We start from the raw sequence: 21,243 nt of genomic DNA, 5'->3' as shown, positions 1-21,243 counted from the left end.
CGGGCAAGACACCATTTACCTCGTCCAAAGGGACTCAGAGGACGCAAAGAAACTCAGATTCGTGGCGGGCTCACACGCGCCCCAAGAAAGCAAATGGAGGTACCGCTTCCAAAGCGGCTACCTCATGACTTCCAGCCCCCTCCCTCCGCATCGCCGGTCGGGGGCAGGCTCTCCCGCTTTTCCGGCATTTGGATGTCACAGGTCAAAGACCGGTGGGTGACGGACATTTTGTCTCGCGGGTACAGAATCGAGTTCAATTCTCGTCCTCCAGCTCGGTTCTTCAGAACCTCCCCACATCCAGACCGAGCAGATGCTCTGCTGCAGGCGGTGGACTCCCTAAGAGCGGAAGGAGTGGTGATCCCAGTCCCTCCTCAGGAACAAGGGCAAGGGTTTTACTCCAATCTCTTTGTGGTTCCAAAAAAGGACGGCTCGTTCCGTCCTGTTCTGGACCTAAAACGGCTCAACAAACATGTGCACGCCAGGAAGTTCCGGATGGAAACCCTGCGTTCTGTCATTGCCTCAATGTCCAGAGGAGACTTCCTTGCCTCAATAGACATCAAAGATGCTTATCTCCACGTGCCAATTGCTACAAAACATCAACGTTTTCTACGTTTTGTGATAGGAGACGACCATTTTCAGTTCGTAGCTCTGCCATTTGGTCTGGCGACAGCCCCACGGGTCTTCACCAAGGTCATGGCGGCGGTGGTAGCAGTCTTGCACTCTCAGGGACACTCGGTGATCCCTTACCTAGACGATTTATTGGTCAAAGCTCCCTCTCAAGAGGCATGTCAGCACAGCCTGAATGCTACGCTGGAGACCCTACAGTCTTTCGGATGGATCATCAACTTTCCAAAGTCGATCCTATCACCGACTCAATCACTAACGTATCTTGGCATGGAGTTTCATACTCTAGCAGCGATAGTGAAGCTTCCGCTGAACAAGCAGCGGTCACTACAGACAGGGGTGCAATCTCTTCTGCAGGGCCAGTTGCATCCCTTGCGGCGCCTCATGCATTTCCTAGGGAAGATGGTGGCAGCCATGGAAGCAGTTCCCTTTGCGCAATTTCATCTGCGCCCACTTCAATGGGACATTCTCCGCCAATGGGACGGGAAGTCAACGTCACTGGACAGGAAAGTCTCGCTTTCCCAGACGGCCAAGGACTCCCTACAATGGTGGCTCCTTCCCACCTCATTGTCTCAGGGAAGATCCTTCCTGCCCCCATCCTGGGCAGTAGTCACGACAGATGCGAGTCTGTCAGGGTGGGGAGCGGTATTTCTCCACCACAGGGCTCAGGGGACGTGGACTCCGCAGGAGTCCACCCTTCAGATCAATGTTCTGGAGATCAGAGCAGTGTATCTTGCTCTACTGGCCTTCCAACAGTGGCTGGAAGGGAAGCAGATCCGAATCCAATCGGACAACTCCACAGCGGTGGCATACATCAACCACCAAGGAGGGACGCGCAGTCGGCAAGCCTTCCAAGAAGTCCGGCGCATTCTAATGTGGGTGGAGGACACAGCATCCACCATATCCGCGGTTCACATCCCAGGCGTAGAAAACTGGGAAGCAGACTTCCTCAGTCGCCAGGGCATGGACGCAGGGGAATGGTCCCTTCACCCGGACGTGTTTCAGGAAATCTGTCGCCGCTGGGGAGTGCCGGACGTCGACCTAATGGCATCCCGGCACAACAACAAGGTCCCGGCATTCATGGCGAGGTCGCGCGATCAAAGAGCTCTGGCGGCAGACGCCTTGGTTCAAGATTGGTCGCAGTTTCAGCTCCCATACGTGTTTCCGCCTCTGGCGCTCTTGCCCAGAGTGCTACGCAAGATCAGATCCGAGTGCAGCCGCATCATACTCGTCGCTCCAGACTGGCCGAGGAGGTCGTGGTATCCGGATCTGTGGCATCTCACGATCGGTCGACCGTGGTCACTGCCAGACCGACCAGACTTACTGTCCCAAGGGCCGTTTTTCCATCAGAATTCTGCGGCCCTGAACCTGACTGTGTGGCCATTGAGTCCTGGATCCTAGCATCTGCAGGATTATCTCAAGGAGTCGTTGCCACAATGAGACAAGCTAGAAAGTCGAATTCGGCTAAGATCTACCACAGAACGTGGAAGATTTTCTTATCCTGGTGCTCTGCTCAGGGAGTGTCTCCCTGGCCATTTGCATTGCCCAAGTTTCTTTCCTTCCTGCAATCGGGGTTAGAAAAGGGCTTGTCGCTCAGCTCCCTTAAAGGGCAAGTTTCGGCACTATCCGTGTTTTTTCAGAAGCGTCTAGCACGTCTTTCTAAGGTGCGCACGTTCCTGCAGGGGGTCTGTCATATTGTGCCCCCGTACAAGCGGCCGTTAGATCCATGGGATCTGAACAGGGTACTAGTTGCTCTCCAGAAGCCGCCCTTCGAGCCTCTGAAGGAAGTTTCCTTTTCTCGGCTGTCACAGAAAGTGGCGTTTCTTGTTGCGATCACATCGCTTCGGCGAGTGTCTGAGCTGGCAGCTCTGTCATCCAAGGCTCCCTTCCTGGTGTTCCACCAGGACAAGGTAGTGCTGCGCCCTATTCCGGAGTTTCTCCCTAAGGTCGTATCCTCTTTTCATCTTAATCAGGATATATCCTTGCCTTCTTTTTGTCCTCATCCGGTTCACCGGTATGAAAAGGACTTACGTTTCCTAGATCTGGTGAGAGCACTCAGAATCTACATTTCTCGCACGGCGCCCATGCGCCGTGCCGATGCACTTTTTGTCCTTGTCGCTGGTCCGCGCAAGGGGTTGCAGGCTTCTAAAGCCACCCTGGCTCGATGGATCAAAGAACCAATTCTAGAGGCCTACCGTTCTGCGGGGCTTCCGGTTCCTTCAGGGCTAAAAGCCCACTCAACCAGAGCCGTGGGTGCGTCCTGGGCATTTCGTCACCAGGCTTCGGCTCAACAGGTGTGCCAGGCAGCTACCTGGTCCAGTCTGCACACTTTCACCAAGCATTATCAGGTGCATACCTATGCTTCGGCGGATGCCAGCTTAGGTAGAAGAGTCCTGCAGGCGGCAGTGACACCCCCGTAGGGGAGGGCTGTTTTGCAGCTCTAACATGAGGTATTTCTTTACCCACCCAGGGACAGCTTTTGGACGTCCCAATCGTCTGGGTCTCCCAATAGAGCGCTGAAGAAGAAGGGAATTTTGTTACTTACCGTAAATTCCTTTTCTTCTAGCTCTTATTGGGAGACCCAGCACCCGCCCTGTTGTCCTTCGGGATGTTTTTTTGTTGTTTGCGGGTACACATGTTGTTCATGTTGAACGGTTTTTCAGTTCTCCGATGTTATTCGGAGTTAATTTGTTTAAACCAGTTATTGGCTTCCTCCTTCTTGCTTTGGCACTAAAACTGGAGAACCCGTGATATCACGGGGGGGGTATAGCCAGAGGGGGAGGGGCCTTGCACTTTTGATGTAGTGCTTTGTGTGGCCTCCAGAGGGCAGTAGCTATACCCCAATCGTCTGGGTCTCCCAATAAGAGCTAGAAGAAAAGGAATTTACGGTAAGTAACAAAATTCCCTTCGTCAGGCTGCCACTTGGGCTAGCCTGCATACCTTTTCGAAGCACTACAAAGTGCATGCTCATGCTTCGGCAGATGCGAGCTTGGGCAGACGCATACTTCAGGCGGCTGTCGCCCACTTGTGAAGTTAGACTCCGCCTACTTCTCAGTTTTTCTGTTTATGCCCACCCATGGACAGCTTTGGAACGTCCCATGGTCTGGGTCTCCCAAAGGAACGTTAAAGAAAAAGAGAATTTTGTTACTTACCGTAAATTCTTTTTCCTATAGTTCCGTATTGGGAGACCCAGCACCCTCCCTGTTGCCTGTTGGCAATTTTCTTGTTCCGTGTGTTATCACCGGCTGTTGTCATGGACAGAGTCTCCGGTTGTTCCGGTTCTTACTCGGTTCTACTTGTGGGTGGCTATTCTCCTTCAGCTTTTGCACTAAACTGGCTAGGACTGGCTACCAGGGGGTGTATAAGCTCAGAGGGAGGAGCTACACTTTTAAGTGTAGTACTTTGTGTGTCCTCCGGAGGCAGAAGCTAAACACCCATGGTCTGGGTCTCCTAATACGGAACTATAAGAAAAAGAATTTACGGTAAGTAACAAAATTCTCTTTTTTTTTTGTTTAAGTTTTTGATGTTTTCATATATAAATATCTCATATATTGACCTAAATTTACCACTAACATGAAGTACGTGTCACAAAACATTACAATTGTCTCTAAGTTGAAGGGTTCTGTGTTATTACTACACAGTGACACTGGCGAAAGCTCAACATTTGGCCTGGATAGGAAAGTGAAAACAGGCTTGATTATGAAGGGGCTAAAACATTTTCTTTGTTTTTTTTTAATTAAAAAAAAAACAAAAACATAAACCACAAAAATACAATTGTTTTGTATTTAGTGGTGTGTGTGTGTGAGGCTATAGAATTTAATGTAATATGTGAAGGTGGTTTTGACCTTAGCGACATATGAAAATTGCAGCAGAATTTACAGGCACATAGGTTTAGATGAGCGTGTTCTTTCGGGTCAGGAGACTGGTGGTCGGGCCATGTATTGCAGTCCAAGCACGAACCATGTTAGGCAGATATGAGAATTTAGTCTATTGCAGACTTTTCATGATATGTATTGTGTACAGCTGCCCTGATGGGGAAGGTTGAGTCCGCACTGCAGAAAGCACAGACTTTATATGCACTTCTAGTGTGTGTGTGTGTGTGTGTGTGTGTGTGTGTGTGTGTGTGTGTGACTGAATTTTTTTTTTTGGCACCCCTAGTTTAATGAACCCACTCATGTCTTTGCAGGAGAAACTTCGGTTGCAGGGTCAGATCACAGAAGGAAGCAACATGATAAAGACAATCGTGTTCGGCAGGTACGAGCTGGACACCTGGTACCACTCGCCGTACCCGGAGGAGTATGCCCGGCTAGGGCGGCTGTATATGTGCGAGTTTTGTCTGAAGTATATGAAGAGTCAAACAATCCTGCGCAGGCACATGGTGAGTGGGGATGGAGCATCACATGTACATCATTCATTCCTTGTGTATCTCTTATAGGCTGCTGAAATACTGTAGTAACAGGCTATTCCTCCTAACGCATCATACATGTGCTTACTCTACTTGACCCTAGTGTACCTGAGTTCTGAGGCAGAGGGCGATAAGCTGCTGCCACACACCTCTGAGCAGAAAGGTATCGTTCAGTGCAAGCCAATATTCCCAACACTCAATCCTCCTTTCTCTCCCCTCAACATCTGCCATCTGGAGAGATGCCGACCATCTAATGTGTATGAGCACCTCTAAACATTTTCCTGGCTGATAGTTTTAGCGCTGGCTTTGGCTGATCATGTTCACCTTTGCTTAGTAGTGGATATCATCTGATAGTGTGGCGCCCTGGACAAGCCAGGTCGTCACAGAACAACACCAACACACCCCACACTCCCGGTCAGGCACACCAAAGTCAGACAAAAACCCTTGTTGCCTTCCTCCAGGGGCTGATGTTCACACCAGGGGGTGGGCCAGGCGGTTGGCCCCGCCCACCGAGGAGTTCACAGTCCTGGAGGCGGGAAAGGCAGGCAGAGTTTGGAAGTCAAAGTGAGAGTAAGGAAAGTGAGAGAGGAGCAGACTGAAGTCGGTCCGGGTGTGTGGCCCGGACGGATCAGCAAGGTTGGCAGACGGTGGTGACCGTCTGCAGGAGTGGCCTATTGGAGCTAGCCGTAAGGACCGTGGACGGGCGGTGGCCCGGCGGTACCAGACCGGTACGCAAAGAGAAGCCAGCACCATCCGGCAGGGGCTTACGGACCCCGGCAAGGCTAGGAGTCGCCGTGAATTTGCCAAATCCGTTAGCGAAGGGAACCTCCTGGGTTTCCCAGCAGCCAAGTCCCGACAGAAGGCAACAGTCCAACCGAGAGAGGGAAACACAGTCACCGCCAAGGCTAAAGTTCCCAGGGCCAGAGCCTGCGGGCAAAAAGGGCTTCTTCAGCAACCTTCAAGCTGGGGAGCGGGTTACCGGTGGGAACCCATTGGAACCGTACACACTACACAGGTGCAGGGAAAGGCAGTCACCATCAACATGGCTGGAGGAGAAACACCGCAGCCGTCTGTGGGACCCGTCCATCCAGCCGTTTGTTTTACCGGAGACTCTGTGTACATCATTGGCTGAGTGAGTACCACCGTGCCGTGCAGCACAGCGCTGCCCCCGCGACCCTGCACCTCGCCAGGCCCCGTAACCCGCCTGCAATCCATCCCTACCCCATCACCGGGCCCCGGGACAACCAACCCCCTACCCACGGAGGGGAGAACTAACACCCAGGCTGCTCCCTGTCATCGCTCCCGCGATCCCCGTCCAGAGCAGCGGTGGTGTCACAACCTCACCACAACCGTGGGTGGCGTCACGGACAATCTCAAATCCCCACAATCAATCCCCACCCTTTTCACTCACGGGCGAGGAGCGCCGCTGGAGTCCCCGGGATCCGGCCCACCGCTCGAACCACCACCGAGCAGCAGCGGCCGGACCCGAGCAGTGGGAGAGCGCAGCGTCCCCTCCTCCGCCCGCGACAATAGCATCTGTGCTGCAGAAGTATGTATGTAGGGTCTAGGAGTCCATTCACAATAAGCTGACAGTGGGCTAAGTGCACCCCACTGCCAGTTCTCACATCCACAGTGCACTTCGCTGCCACCATTCTGCCGTTTTGATAGGCAAGCGAGACACCCGCACTTGGTCACATACTAGTACACATGCCACCCAGACTTCTTGCGCACCCGACATACACAGGGTAACACAACCAAGCTATACTGTATAATACTTCTTGAATTACATGTTTATAAAGGGTCTTACCAGATTTCTTAGAGCTTTTCGTCGGATTGCCGGATTCTGCGCACTCCAGTACAGTGTGATGCAGTACAATGGCAGCGCGAGAAACTCCAGCCACATGCTGTCATGTGACCGGAGCATGTGACTTAGAAGTTGCCGTACTGCCATTTTACTGTATCACACTGTACTGGAGTGCATCGGATCTGCCAATTCAGCAAAAAGCCGGATGTGTTAGGCTATGTGCGCACTAGGCGTTTTTGCCGCGTTTTTAGCGGCGTTTTTTACCGCGTTTTTGTGCTGAAAACGCAGTGACATTGCTTCCCCAGCAATGTCAATGGGTTTTCAGAAGTGCTGTCCTCACACAGCGTTTTTTTTTAGCTGCGTTTTTGTGGTGACCACAAAAACGCAGCATGTCAATTATTTCTGCGTTTTCCACTGCGTTTTTCACTCATTGAATTCAATGAGATGTTAAAAACGCAATGAATAACGCATATAGCCGCGTTTCTATGACTAAAAACGCAGCTATAAACGCAAGGGGTGGGTACTACAGTGACGTGTACAGGAAGAGGATTCCTTCTGTTGGTAAACACAGAAGCAGGAATCCTCCCGGTACCGTCACCGCTGCCTCCACCTCCCGTCCTGTGCATGTCAGCTCCGTGCGGCGCCATGTCTGGGCGGGAGGTGGAGGCAGCGGCGAAAACCAAAGTGAACAGTAGAAAAAAAAAAATGTCATATACTCACCTGTCCGCAGGGTCCCGGTGCCATGCCCGCTCCCAGCTCCTCCCGGTCCCGCCGCTCTGGCTGTGTGCAGTCTCCCCGGCCGGCAGGACCTTGCTTGCAGGACCTGGCGCTGATCACCTGATGCAGTCACCTGACGCATCAGCTGATCGCGGTGTCGCCGGCTTTTTCCTGCCCGGCCGGCTATCAGCTGATCCTGCCGTCAGGGGACTTCATCAGCTGGATCAGCTGATTACCGGCAGCTCCTGCTGCGATCGGACGGGATCAGACTCCTGTCCAATCGATCGCTCCAGGAGCTGCCGGTAATCACCACAGCACATAAGTATTATTTTTTTTTTTTTTTTTCTACTGATGCATCAGCTGATTGTATAATCGGCTTTTATACAATCAGCTGATGTGTGATGGGATTCAGGCACTTGAACCTGACACATCATCTGATCACTTTGCCTTCCAGCAAACCGATCAGATGATATTGGATCCTGATTGGACGGCGTGGGACCCTGACCCAGGATTACTGCGGAGGGGGGTTTATTTCAATAAAGATGGAGTCACTAATTGTGTTGTGTTTTATTTCTAATAAAAATATTTTTCTGTGTGTTGTGTTTTTTTTTTTATCATTACTAGAAATTCATGGTGGCCATGTCTAATATTGGCGTGACACCATGAATTTCGGGCTTAGGGCTAGCTGATAATATACAGCTAGCCCTAACTCCATTATTACCTAGCTAGCCACCCGGCATCAGGGCAGCTAGAAGAGTTGGATACAGCGCCAGAAGATGGCGCTTCTATGAAAGCGCCATTTTCTGGGGTGGCTGCGGACTGCAATTCGCAGTGGGGGTGCCCAGAAAGCATGGGCACCCTGCACTGTGGATTCCAATCCCCAGCTGCCTAGTTGTACCCGGCTGGACTCAAAAATTAGGCGAAGCCCACGTCATTTTTTTTTTTTTAATTATTTCATGAAATAATTAAAAAAAAAGGGCTTCTCTATATTTTTGGTTCCCAGCCGGGTACAAATAGGCAGCTGGGGGTTGGGGGCAGCCCGTATCTGCCTGCTGTACCCGGCTAGCATAGAAAAATATGGCGAAGCCCATGTCATTTTTTTTTCTTTTTGGGCAAAAAACTGCATACAGTCCTGGATGGAGGCTGCTGAGCCTTGTAGTTCTGCAGCTTCTGTCTGCTCTCCTGCATACACTAGTGAATGGAGGATGCTGAGACTTGTAGTTCTGCAGCTGCTGCCTGCTCTCCTGCATACACTAGTGAATGGAGGATGCTGAGACTTGTAGTTCTGCAGCTGCTGTCTGCTCTCCTGCATACACTAGTGAATGGAGGATGCTGAGACTTGTAGTTCTACAGCTGCTGTCTGCTCTCCTGCATACACTAGTGAATGGAGGATGCTGAGACTTGTAGTTCTGCAGCTGCTGTCTGCTCTCCTGCATACAATGAACATTTTGAAGAAGGAAATGACATCAGACCTTTTTTTTTTTTTTTTTCATCAACAATCTTTAATGGCATTGTGCACTGATTAAAAACGCAGTGAGCAAAAACGCAGCAAAAAACGCACCAAATCGCGGCAAAAACGCATGCGTTTTTGCCGCGTTTTTTTAGCCGCGGGTGCGTTTTTTAGACAAAAACGCACATAAAAACGCAGCGTGAAAAAAACGCCTAGTGCGCACATAGCCTAAAACTGCCCTTGCCTTTGCTGACCTATTGTTTACTCATACTAAAGGGTTTATTGCGGTGTGATTAACATTGCTGTGACTCCTGCAGACCAGTCAGCCACACCCCCTGCTGTGATTGTGCATGGACTGAGGTGTCAATCTATTGAGAGCCTGGTGTGGGTGGGCTTCCTGCTCTAATACACTGAATAATGGCACAACAGATAAACGTCATTACTTTCTGAATCTCTTTGACTACAACATGCTGTTTTCAGATGAAGTAACAAACCTGGTGACAAATTTCCTTTAAGCATTTTGTACATTCTATGATATATTCATAATTCAGGGAGATATTGCACTTCTGTGGGTCGCAAGCTACCAAAAATGTTGCAATTTTATCTACAGATGCCAATATGTTCCCTGATCATGGCTATATCCATGAATTGTGTCAGTATTATTTTATAGGTATTGCATGTAAATTAAAGTGCACATTGTCATGTGAGGCCTCAGATATGGACCCGCATCGTTTCCTTATCAGATATGGACCCGCATCGTCTACCTTATCAGATATGGACCCGCATCGTCTACCTTATCAGATATGGACCCGCATCGTCTACCTTATCAGATATGGACCCGCATCGTCTACCTTATCAGATATGGACCCGCATCATCTACCTTATCAGATATGGAACCGCATCGTCTAGCTTATCAGATATGGACCCGCATCGTCTACCTTATCAGATATGGACCCGCATTGTCTACCTTATCAGATATGGACCCGCATTGTCTACATTATCAGATATGGACCCGCATTGTCTACATTATCAGATATGGACCCGCATTGTCTACATTATCAGATATGGACCCGCATCGTCTACCTTATCAGATATGGACCCGCATCGTCTACCTTTATCAGATATGGACCCGCATCGTCTACCTTATCAGATATGGACCCGCATCGTCTACCTTATCAGATATGGGCCCGCATCGTCTACCTTATCAGATATGGACCCGCATCGTCTGCCTTATCAGATATGGAACCGCATCGTCTGCCTTATCAGATATGGACCCGCATCGTCTACCTTATCAGATATGGAACCGCATCGTCTACCTTATCAGATATGGAACCGCATCGTCTACCTTATCAGATATGGACCCGCATCGTCTACCTTATCAGATATGGACCCGCATCGTCTACCTTATCAGATATGGACCCGCATCGTCTACCTTATCAGATATGGAACCGCATCGTCTACCTTATCAGATATGGAACCGCATCGTCTACCTTATCAGATATGGAACCGCATCGTCTACCTTATCAGATATGGAACCGCATCGTCTACCTTATCAGATATGGAACCGCATCGTCTAGCTTATCAGATATGGACCCGCATCGTCTAGCTTATCAGATATGGACCAGCATCGTCTACATTATCAGATATGGACCAGCATCATCTACCTTTAAGGTCCCGTCACACACAACGAGATCGCTAACAAGATCGTTGCTGAGTCACCGTTTCTGTGACGCAGCAACGATCTTGCCAGTGATCTCGTTATGTGTGACACCTACTAGTGATCAGGCCCCTGCTGTGAGATCGCTAGTCGTTGCCAAAAGGGTCCGGACCATTTTCTTCAAAGGTGATGTTCTGCTGGGCAGGATGCATCGCTGTGTTTGACACCTACCAACGACCTCCTATACAGGTCGCTCATCGTTGCTGCGTCGTTGATAAGGCCTTACTGTGTCACCTCTCACCAGCGACCTCCCAGCGACTTACCAGCAATCCTTATCAGGTCACATCGTTTTCGGGATCGCTGGTAAGTCGTTAAATGTGACGGCGGCTTAAGTGGCCAGAATCTTCATCTTGCATTTAGTAATTAGGATACACAGTCTAAAGTTTCCCCTTTTCAGCAACTGTCAGCTGCTTGTTAATTACTCATTATACAGACTCCATGTCTGCCTTCCATCAGATAACGGGCTTAAAATTCCTGTTCACAGCAGGGGGTGCATGCAGTGATCCAGTGCCCCCAGCCTATGATTTGTATCCTAGAACTCCATTAATGACTGCAGAAATTCCATCACATGATATATCAGTGGTCTGAAGTAGGTAACAAATGAAGGGCTGGATGATTTCCTCAGTACACACAGCATTTTTGGTTATAAATCATTTAATGACAAAATGTATAATTGGTGGAGGAAGGTTGAACTAGATGGACCTAGGTCTTCAACCTATGTAACAAATGCTCCTTAATGATGGTCTCATCTATAAAAGGGGTTGTCCCAAGTTTGGCATGCAAGCCAGCAGTTACTATGTGACTTCCGACCCCTGAATCCTCACAGCGTCCACTTTGCACGCCATCAGGATTTTCTGTAAGGCTAGTTTCACACTTGCGTTCAGCGGAGTCCGTCACTATGGAGAATAGCGCAGTCCGTTAACGCACTGCGCTATTCTCCATAGACTTGTATGGACAACGCACTGTAACGCAAGTGTCTGCGTTGCATCCGCTGGACGACGCAGCGTCGTTATATTGACGCTGCGTCGGGCGGAAGGAACGCAGCATGTAACGTTTTTTTGAGCAGCGGAATCCTCTGGATTCCACTGCGCATGCTCTCTCTGGCTCCCTCCACCCGTAACCAGGGTACACATCTGGTAACCAAGGAACCCTGGTTACGTGTGCCGGGAGCCCGACACTTCGCCGCTCGGCTCTGCCCCCTCCCGCACTCCGTATGTGTATACACACGCACGCACACACACACACACGCACACACACACACGCACACACACACACTCACCTATCCCCCAGCGATGCAGTCCCCGCGGCACTGACGTCCTCACCATGGCCCCGCTCGGCTCCACCTACTTCGCACACCGACCCCGGCCCCCGCACACATTGTCGGCGATCACCCGGCGACCGGCTACTCTGAGTGATCAGCTGATCACCAGGCGGATTGCGATATTTTGTACGATCCGTAGCATTGCGTTGTGCCACTATATGCAACGCATCCGTTGCATGCGTCACACAACGCAATGCTACGGATCCCGTCCAACGCAGGTGTGAAACTAGCCTAAGTTATGCCATAAATGCAGTCACATGCTGACTAGACGTGCTCAGCCTCGCTTTAGTGACTTGTATTGAAGGAGGCCGCACATGTCTAGTCGATATGTTGCTGGAAGTAAACCTATTGCATTCCAGTGGTCATATGACACCCCCCTTCCCCCTCTCCTCTAATCTCACTGCCGGGACTGGAGAATCCTGACAGTGTAAAGGTGGTGTCACAGACAGCGACGACGACAACAATGTTGCTGCTACGTCACCATTTTCTGTGACGTTGCAGCGACGTCGCTGTCGCTGTGTGTGACATCCAGCAACGAGCTGGCCCCTGCTGTGAGGTCGCCGGTCGTTGCTGAATGTCCTGCTTCATTTTTTCGTCGTCGCTCTCCTGCTGTGACGCACACATCGCTGTGTGTGACAGCGAGAGAGCGACGAAATGAAGCGAGCAGGGAGCAGGAGCCGGCGTCTGGCAGGTGCAGTAAGCTGTAACCAGCGTAAACATCGGGTAACCAAGGGAAGACCTTTCCCTGGTTACCCAATATTTACCTTCGTTACCAGCGTCCGCCGCTCTCGCTGCGAGTGCCGGCTCCTGCTCTGTGCACATGTAGCTGCAGTACGCATTGGGTTAATTAACCCGATGTGTACTGTAGCTAGGAGAGCAAGGAGCCAGCGCTAAGCAGTGTGCGCGGCTCCCTGCTTTCTGCACATGTAGCGACGTTATGATCGCTGCTGCGTCACTGTGTTTGACAGCTAAGCAGCGATCATAACAGCGACTTACAAGGTCGCTGTTACGTCACAGAAAATGGTGACATAACAGCGATGTCGTTGTCGCTGTCGCTATGTGTGAACCCAGCTTAACAGTAAATGCAGACTTTCATCCTAAACCTGGACAACCCCTTTAACATATCACCCCTTTCACCTTGTTATTGTTGGGGTTTGGTGATTCATTTCTTTTGGAAGGTGTTAACAGCCTGCCATGACTGCATTGTCGGGCGAGATCCATCGATAGAGGTACCCTAGGTAGATGATCCAGAGGGTCTATACATCCAAATAGGACAACAATTTTTCTTCATTGGGAGACATGGGAAACCATGGTATATGCTACTGACACTATGCAAAAAAAGTTAGCTCCTCCCTAGCGGTCTACACCCACCAACTGGCACACAGCTAAATCTTTTTAAGGTTAATGTAAGTAGTGGGCAGACACCAGGTTGCATTTGCCCCGTTTTTACCGTTTAAATATATTTTTATGATTTCTTTCTTTCATTCAGATGCAGCTTGTGATTTGGCAACAGAGTGGAGTTGTCACTCCACCTAGAGGCCAAGAACAGTGTTGAGTTGTGTCACTACGGTTAACTCTGGTCTGTCCGTCAGGACTTTAACCCCCTTTAAAGGAAATCTGTCACCACGTTTTTGCCCCCCCCATCTAAGAGCAGCATAATGTAGACAGAGACCCTGATTGCAGTGATTTGTCCCTTACTGAGCTGTTTGCTGTCGTTTTGATGAAATCAATCTTTTCTCTGCTGCAGATATGCTGGACTATCTCACAGCACACAAAGTAGTCCTCTAATGATATACTCCCGCTGATTAAACAGTGATTTTTATCAAAACTATTCTAAGCAGACCAGTAAGTGAAACATCGCTGGAATCTGGATCTCTGCCCTACTTTATGCTGGTCTCAGATTAGGTGGAAAAATCTGGTGACAGATTCTCTTTAACACATGAAGAGTGTTTGGGGCTCCAGATGATGGTCCTTGCCTCTCTTCCCCTGTCTGCTCGCCACCCAAAGCTTGATGTGCAGGGTCGACTGACTGAACCAGTACATTTTTGAGCTCTTGACAATGTGTAAGACGTCTGATATTAGTCTTCCACCTCCAGTCTGCAAAGTGGATTCTGGGGCCTTCATGACTGGTATTCCATTTTCCCTAGGTTCCAGCAGATAGTGGGGGCGCTCCTGATCAGGGGAAAATAAAGAGGATACAGAAAAGGGTTGGATAAAATAGGAATGTTTTATTTTATGGATCGATGCAACTCCAGTCTGAGCTTCTGTAGTCTCCTTCTTTTCTCTTGGCCTAGGCACTTGTTCGTTCTTTTCTTGTTTTCATGCCTAACCCCAGGGAGTCCCGCCCACTCGCAACACCCCCCACTGTCCGCAATGAGAGCAGGAGCCTTCAGTCAAGAAAGGAACAGATCCTCTTTCAAGCCGACACCTTCCTGTCGACCACAAGGCCAACAGAGCCGATCGTTTAGATTAAGGTCTAAGGCTATGTGCGCACGTTGCTTTTTACCTGCTTTTTTTGCTGCTTTTTCAACTGCAGCGTTTAATGCCAAAATGGTTGTGTTCTGCTTTTCAAGCAAAGTCTATGGGAATTTGGGTTTCTTGTCCGCACTATGCAGTTCAAACTGCAGCCTTTTTGTTGCAGAACTTTGGTCAAAAACTCAGCTTTGCAGTGCAAAACCCAAATGGCAAAAACAATTGACATGTCAATTTGTTTTTGCCATTTGGGTTTTGCACTGCAAAGCTGAGTTTTTGACCAAAGTTCTGCAACAAAAAGGCTGCAGTTTGAACTGCATAGTGCGGACAAGAAACCCAAATTCCCATAGACTTTGCTTGAAAAGCAGAACACAACCATTTTGGCATTAAACGCTGCAGTTGAAAAAGCAGCAAAAAAGCAGGTAAAAAGCAACGTGCGGACATAGCCTTACACATTCACCTCCACATAACTGGGCGTATCCTCTGGGGATCTTCCCAGGTTTGGTGGCTGCCACCTAGCTTTCTAGGAAAAGTGGTTTTCGTCTGGCGAAAATGCTTGGGTCCGACATATCATTTCTTTCGGCTACAAAATAGAATTTTCCAGCCTATTTTACTCTAGTTTCTTTCAGTCTCACCCACCAAAGAACCCCACTTTCATCCCCGGACTATTTATTTCCATAACAAATCAGGCGTCTTCATTCCTGCTCCACTCAAGAATGTTTTTCAGGTCTTTATTCAAACCTGTTTGTGGTCTCAAAGAAGGACAGCTCGGTTCATCTCTTTCTGGACCTCAAGTTGGTGAACTAACGCGTCCACCTTCTTCACTTCAGGATGTGGTCCCTTCTGTCTGTTTTTAGCTTCCATGGAATCCGAGGAATTTCTCAGGCATTCTGGATGTCCACAGAGCCATCTACACATTCCCATTTCTTCGGCGCTCCATTGGGAGACCCAGACGATTGGGTGTATAGCTACTGCCTCCGGAGGCCACACAAAGCATTACACTAAAAAGTGTAAGGCCCCTCCCCTTCTGGCTATACACCCCCAGTGGGATCACTGGCTCACCAGTTTTCTGCTTTGTGCGAAGGAGGTCAGACATCCACGCATAGCTCCACTGTTTAGTCAGCAGTAGCTGCTGACTATATCGGATGGAAGAAAAGAGGGCCCATATAGGGCCCCCAGCATGCTCCCTTCTCACCCCGCTTGTGGTTTGTAAGGTTGAGGTACCTATTGCTGGTACGGCGGCTGGAGCCCACATGCTGTTTTCCTTCCCCATCTCCCTGAGGGGCTCTGAGGAAGTGGGATCTTACCGGCCCCAAAGCCCTGAGGCCGGGCTCCATCCACAGACCCATTGAACCTGCTGGATACGGAGCTGGGTACCGTTCAGGGACATGGCCCTGCACCATTCAGGTACTCTGTGTCCCCGTACACACAGGCACAGCACACTCCAGACTTGCTGGGTGTGCTAGTGCGCCGGGGACAGTAAAGGGTTACAGTCACTGCAGCCTAGCTGAGTGACTTTATGTATTGGGAACTACCGCGCCGGACGCTCCGGGAGCGGCGGCGCGGCTGGGACTTGTAGTGCGCCGGGGACTTAGCGCCGAACGCGCTTTTACGGCGGCGGCGCTTATAAATCCAGTCCCCGGCTTTTGCGGCCTAACTCCGCTTCGTTCCCGCCCCCACCCTGTCAATCAGGGTAGGGGAGAGACGCTGTACAATCAGCAGCGCCGAGGGCTGGAGCCTTATTTACATGCTCCAGCCCTCTCACTGGACACTGTGGGACGCCGGTTTCCCGCTCTGACTTGGGGGCACGCCCACGGCCCGCCCCTACCCACACGAGCTGGAGAAGGACGCCGGCAGCCATTCCTGCAGTCCGAGCTGAGAGATCGGACTCTGGGCAACCAGGCACAGGACTAGGGCGACCACACACCCGCTTATAGGCGGGCGGTAAGCGGCACCTGAAGTGCTGACCCCACTAAATACCGCAGTTGTCCATTTGTATTTTATGCTTACACTGCATAGGTCGCTATTTTTGGCTATATGCCCTCTTAGATGGCGACACATCAGCAGCAGGAAAGCAGGGGTGCTAAGGCACAGGCTTTCCATGCTGCTTGTATTGCATGTACTGAAGTGTTCATGTGTATTTATGCTTGTATGCTATACACTGCACTGTACGGTCGCTAGTCTGGGCTATTTTCGCCTAGAATGACTAGACTACAGCAGCAGAAAAGCAAGGGTGCTGAGGCACAGGTTTTTTTCTATGCTGCTTGTATTGCAGGGGTTGCAGTGTTCATTTGTACTTATGCTTGTATGCTATACATTGCACTGTATGGTCGCTATTCTGGGCTATATTCCCCTAGATGGCTAGTCTACAGCAGCAGAAAAGCAGGGGTGCCAAGGCACAGGCTTTCTATGCTGCTTGTATTGCATGTGCTGCAGTGTTCATTTGTACTTTATGCTTGTATGCTATACATTGCACTGTACGGTCGCCATTCTTGGCTCTATATCCTAGATGGCTAGCCGGCAGCAGCATATAAGCAACACAGGCTTTCGATGCTGTTTTTGCTGCATGTGATACTGTTCCACGGCACTGAACCCCATTGTGTGCAATGCTCCCCTGTAGCACTTGGTCAGCCGGGGTCTCTACTAGACGTGGCCAAAGGAACCACCTGTCAACCCTGTCCAAGGACAGGGATGGAGTTGCAATGGGATAGAGACTTGCAGTCCGGACAGGCCATGGGCAATCTGGATCATTGCTCCCTGGCCACCCTCATTTGGAATAAAATCGGTGCTCCGGGGGGGGTCCCAGGAGGCTCTCTGTATGATGAGGCAGACGTAGCTCATCAGGACTTTGATCCTGACACCGCTCTCAATCCGGATACACCGGATGGTGACGCCATAAGGAATGATCCTATAGCGTCCATCAATGGAATGTTGGATCTTTCTCCCTCAGCTCCCCCAGCGGAGGTGTCAGCTTCACAGCAGGAGAAGTCCCATTTCAGTAGCTCAAACGTATATTGAGTATTTTTCTGGCCACGCTGACTTCAGAGAAGCAGTCCAGGAACACCACGCTTACCAGATAAGCGTTTTCTCCAAACGTATTAAGGATACACGTTATCCTTTTCCCCCTGACGTGGTCAAGCACGGGACCCAGGGTCCAAAGGTGGATTCTCCAATCTCCAGGCTTGCGGCTAGAGCATAGTTGCAGTGGAGATGGGACTTCACTTAAAGATGCTAGACAGATGGACTCTGGTTGAAATCTGTCTATGAGGCTATCGGCGTGTCGGTTGCTCCGGCATTTACAGCCGTATGGGCACCCTAAGCTTTTCAGCTGTTCTTGCACAGCTGGTCTTGAGCATATGTACATTTGTGCCGCAGGGGCGTCCGTAACCTCGCAATGTCTGCATTGCGACTTACCCTATTAATGCTGTCCTGGAAGGACAGTCGAGGTTTCGGTCCTTCCCAAGCTCGGGCAGGTCCCAATTGTCCTCGTCCAAAAGAGCTGAAAAGCCTCAGAGGGGCTCAGCTTCCGGGGGCTCAATCACGCCCAAGGAAGGCAGCCGGAGGAACCGCTACCAAGGCGGTCTCCTCATGACTCTCAGCTCTCTCATCTCTCCGCATCCGCGGTTGATGGCAGACTCGCTCGCCTTTGGCGACATTTAGCTGCCACAGGTCACAGACCGGTGGGTGAGGGACATTGTGCCCACGTGCACAGGACAGAGTTCTGTTCTCGTCCTCCGACTCGATTCTTCAGAACGTCCCCACCTCCCCACCGAGCCGATGCTCTTCTGCAGGCAGAAGGAGTGGTAATCCCTGTTCCTCTTCAGGAACAAGACACGGTTTTCCTCCAATCTGGTTGTGGTGCCAAAAAAGGACGGCTTTTTCCGTTCCGTTCTGGACCCAAAACTGCTCAACAAGCACGTGGAGGCCAGGCGGTTCCGGATGAAACCCTCCGCTCCGTCATTGCCTCAATGTCTCAAGGAAATTTCCTAGCATCAATAGACATCAAAGATGCTTATCTCCACGTGCCGATTGCTACAGAGCACCAACGTTTTCTACGTTTTGTGATAGGAGACGAACATCTCCAGTTCGTAGCTCTGCCATTTGGTCTGGCGACAGCCCCACGGGTGTTCACCAAGGTCATGGCGGCAGTGGTAGCAGTCTTGCACTCACAGGGACACTCTGTGATCCCTTACTTGGACGATCTACTTGTCAAGGCACCCTCTCAAGAGGCATGCCAACTCAGCCTGAATGTTGCGCTGGAGACTCTCCAGACGTTCGGGTGGATCATCAACTTCTCAAAGTCAAACCTGTCACCGACCCAATCACTAACGTATCTTGGCATGGAGTTTCATACCCTCTCAGCGCTAGTGAAGCTTCCGCTGGACAAGCAGCGGTCACTACAGACCGGGATGCAGACTCTCCGTCACGGTCAGTCGCACTCCTTAAGACGCCTCATGCACTTCCTCGGGAAGATGGTGGCGGCAATGGAGGCGGTTCCGTTTGCGCAGTTTCATCTGCGTCCTCTTTATTGGGACATTCTCCGCCAATGGGACGGGAAGTCAACATCCCTGAACAGGAAAGTATCCCTTTCACAGACGGCCAAGGACTCTCTGCAATGGTGGCCTCTTCCCACCTCATTATCACAGGGAAGATCCTTCCTACCACCGTCTTGGGCGGTAGTCACGACAGACGCGAGTCTGTCAGGGTGGGGAGCAGTGTTTCTCCACCACAGGGCTCAGGGTACGTGGACTCAGCAGGAGTCCACCCTTCAGATCAATGTTCTGGAAATCAGAGCAGTGTATCTTGCCCTACTAGCCTTCCAACAGTGGCTGGAAGGGAAGCAGATCCGAATTCAATCGGACAACTCCACAGCGGTGGCATACATCAATCACCAAGGTCGGCAAGCCTTCCAGGAAGTCCGGCGGATTATGATGTGGGTGGAAGCCACGGCCTCCACCGTATCCGCAGTTCACATCCCCGGCGTAGAAAACTGGGAAGCAGACTTCCTCAGCCGCCAGGGCATGGACGCAGGGGAATGGTCCCTTCACCCGGACGTGTTTCAGGAAATCTGTAGCCGCTGGGGAAGGCCGGACGTCGACCTAATGGCGTCCAGGCACAACAACAAGGTCCCAACCTTCATAGCACGGTCCCGCGATCACAGAGCTCTGGCGGCAGACGCCTTAGTGCAAGATTGGTCGCAGTTCCGGCTCCCTTATGTGTTTCCACCTCTGGCACTCTTGCCCAGAGTGCTACGCAAGATCAGATCCGACTGCAGCCGCGTCATACTCGTCGCCCCAGACTGGCCAAGGAGGGCGTGGTATCCGGATCTGTGGCATCTCACGGTCGGCCAACCGTGGGCACTACCAGACCGACCAGACTTGCTGTCCCAAGGGCCGTTTTTCCATCGGAATTCTGCGGCCCTGAACCTGACTGTGTGGCCATTGAGTCCTGGATCCTAGGGTCTTCAGGATTATCCCAAGGGGTCGTTGCCATCATGAGACAGGCTAGGAAGCCCACGTCCGCTAAGATCTACCACAGAACGTGGAGGATATTCTTATCCTGGTGCTCTGCTCAGGGAGTGTCTCCCTGGCCATTTGCATTGCCTACCTTTCTTTCTTTCCTGCAATCTGGGTTAGAAAAAGGTTTGTCGCTCGGCTCCCTTAAAGGGCAAGTCTCGGCGCTATCCGTCTTTTTTCAGAAGCGTCTAGCACGACTTCCTAAGGTGCGCACGTTCCTGCAGGGGGTTTGTCATATTGTACCCCCGTACAAGCGGCCGTTAGATCCATGGGATCTGAACAGGGTACTAGTTGCCCTCCAGAAGCCGCCCTTCGAGCCTCTGAGGGAGGTTTCACTTTCTAGACTATCACAGAAAGTGGCTTTTCTGGTAGCGCTCACATCTCTTCGGAGAGTGTCTGAGCTAGCAGCGCTGTCTTCCAAGGCTCCCTTCCTGGTCTTCCACCAGGACAAGGTAGTGCTGCGCCCCATTCAGGAGTTTCTCCCGAAGGTGGTATCCTCTTTTCATCTTAATCAGGATATCTCTTTGCCTTCGTTTTGTCCTCATGCAGTTCATCGGTATGAGAAGGATTTACATTTGTTAGATCTGGTGAGAGCACTCAGAATCTACATTTCCCGCACGGCGCCCCTGCGCCGTTCGGATGCACTCTTTGTCCTTGTCGCTGGTAAGCGCAAAGGGTCGCAGGCTTCTAAGGCCACCCTGGCTCGATGGATCAAAGAACCAATTCTTGAAGCCTACCGTTCTGCTGGGCTTCCGGTTCCATCAGGGCTGAAGGCCCATTCTACCAGAGCCGTGGGGGCGTCCTGGGCATTGCGACACCAGGCTACGGCTCAACAGGTGTGCCAGGCAGCTACCTGGTCGAGTCTGCACACTTTCACCAAACATTATCAGGTGCATACCTATGCTTCGGCGGACGCCAGCCTAGGTAGAAGAGTCCTGCAGGCGGCAGTTGCCTCCCCGTAGGGGAGGGCTGTCTTCGCAGCTCTAATATGAGGTATTTCTTTACCCACCCAGGGACAGCTTTTGGACGTCCCAATCGTCTGGGTCTCCCAATGGAGCGCCGAAGAAGAAGGGAATTTTGTTACTTACCGTAAATTCCTTTTCTTCTAGCTCCTATTGGGAGACCCAGCACCCGCCCTGTTGTCCTTCGGGATTTTTGGGTTTTTTCGGGTACACATGTTGTTCATGTTGAACGGTTTTTCAGTTCTCCGATGTTAC

At 50.9% G+C, this 21,243-nt stretch overlaps 1 protein-coding gene across 5 annotated transcripts in view; it reads left to right on the top strand.

Annotated features, from left to right (window-relative positions):
• Nucleotides 1-21,243, top strand: part of KAT7 (lysine acetyltransferase 7) — a 101,694-nt gene that overhangs the window by 54,655 nt on the left and 25,796 nt on the right. For all 5 annotated transcript variants that reach the window (XM_075350226.1, XM_075350225.1, XM_075350223.1 and 2 more), the window contains one exon: nucleotides 4,811-5,002. In XM_075350226.1, the coding sequence (XP_075206341.1) occupies nucleotides 4,811-5,002 (192 nt within the window). The remainder of the gene's footprint in view (nucleotides 1-4,810; nucleotides 5,003-21,243) is intronic.

Source organism: Anomaloglossus baeobatrachus, chromosome 5 (assembly GCF_048569485.1).
Source record: "Anomaloglossus baeobatrachus isolate aAnoBae1 chromosome 5, aAnoBae1.hap1, whole genome shotgun sequence".
In the NCBI taxonomy this organism is placed as follows: Eukaryota; Metazoa; Chordata; class Amphibia; order Anura; family Aromobatidae; genus Anomaloglossus; species Anomaloglossus baeobatrachus.
The sequence above is the reverse complement of the archived record's forward strand: the minus strand, read 5'-3'. Positions and strand labels throughout refer to the sequence as shown.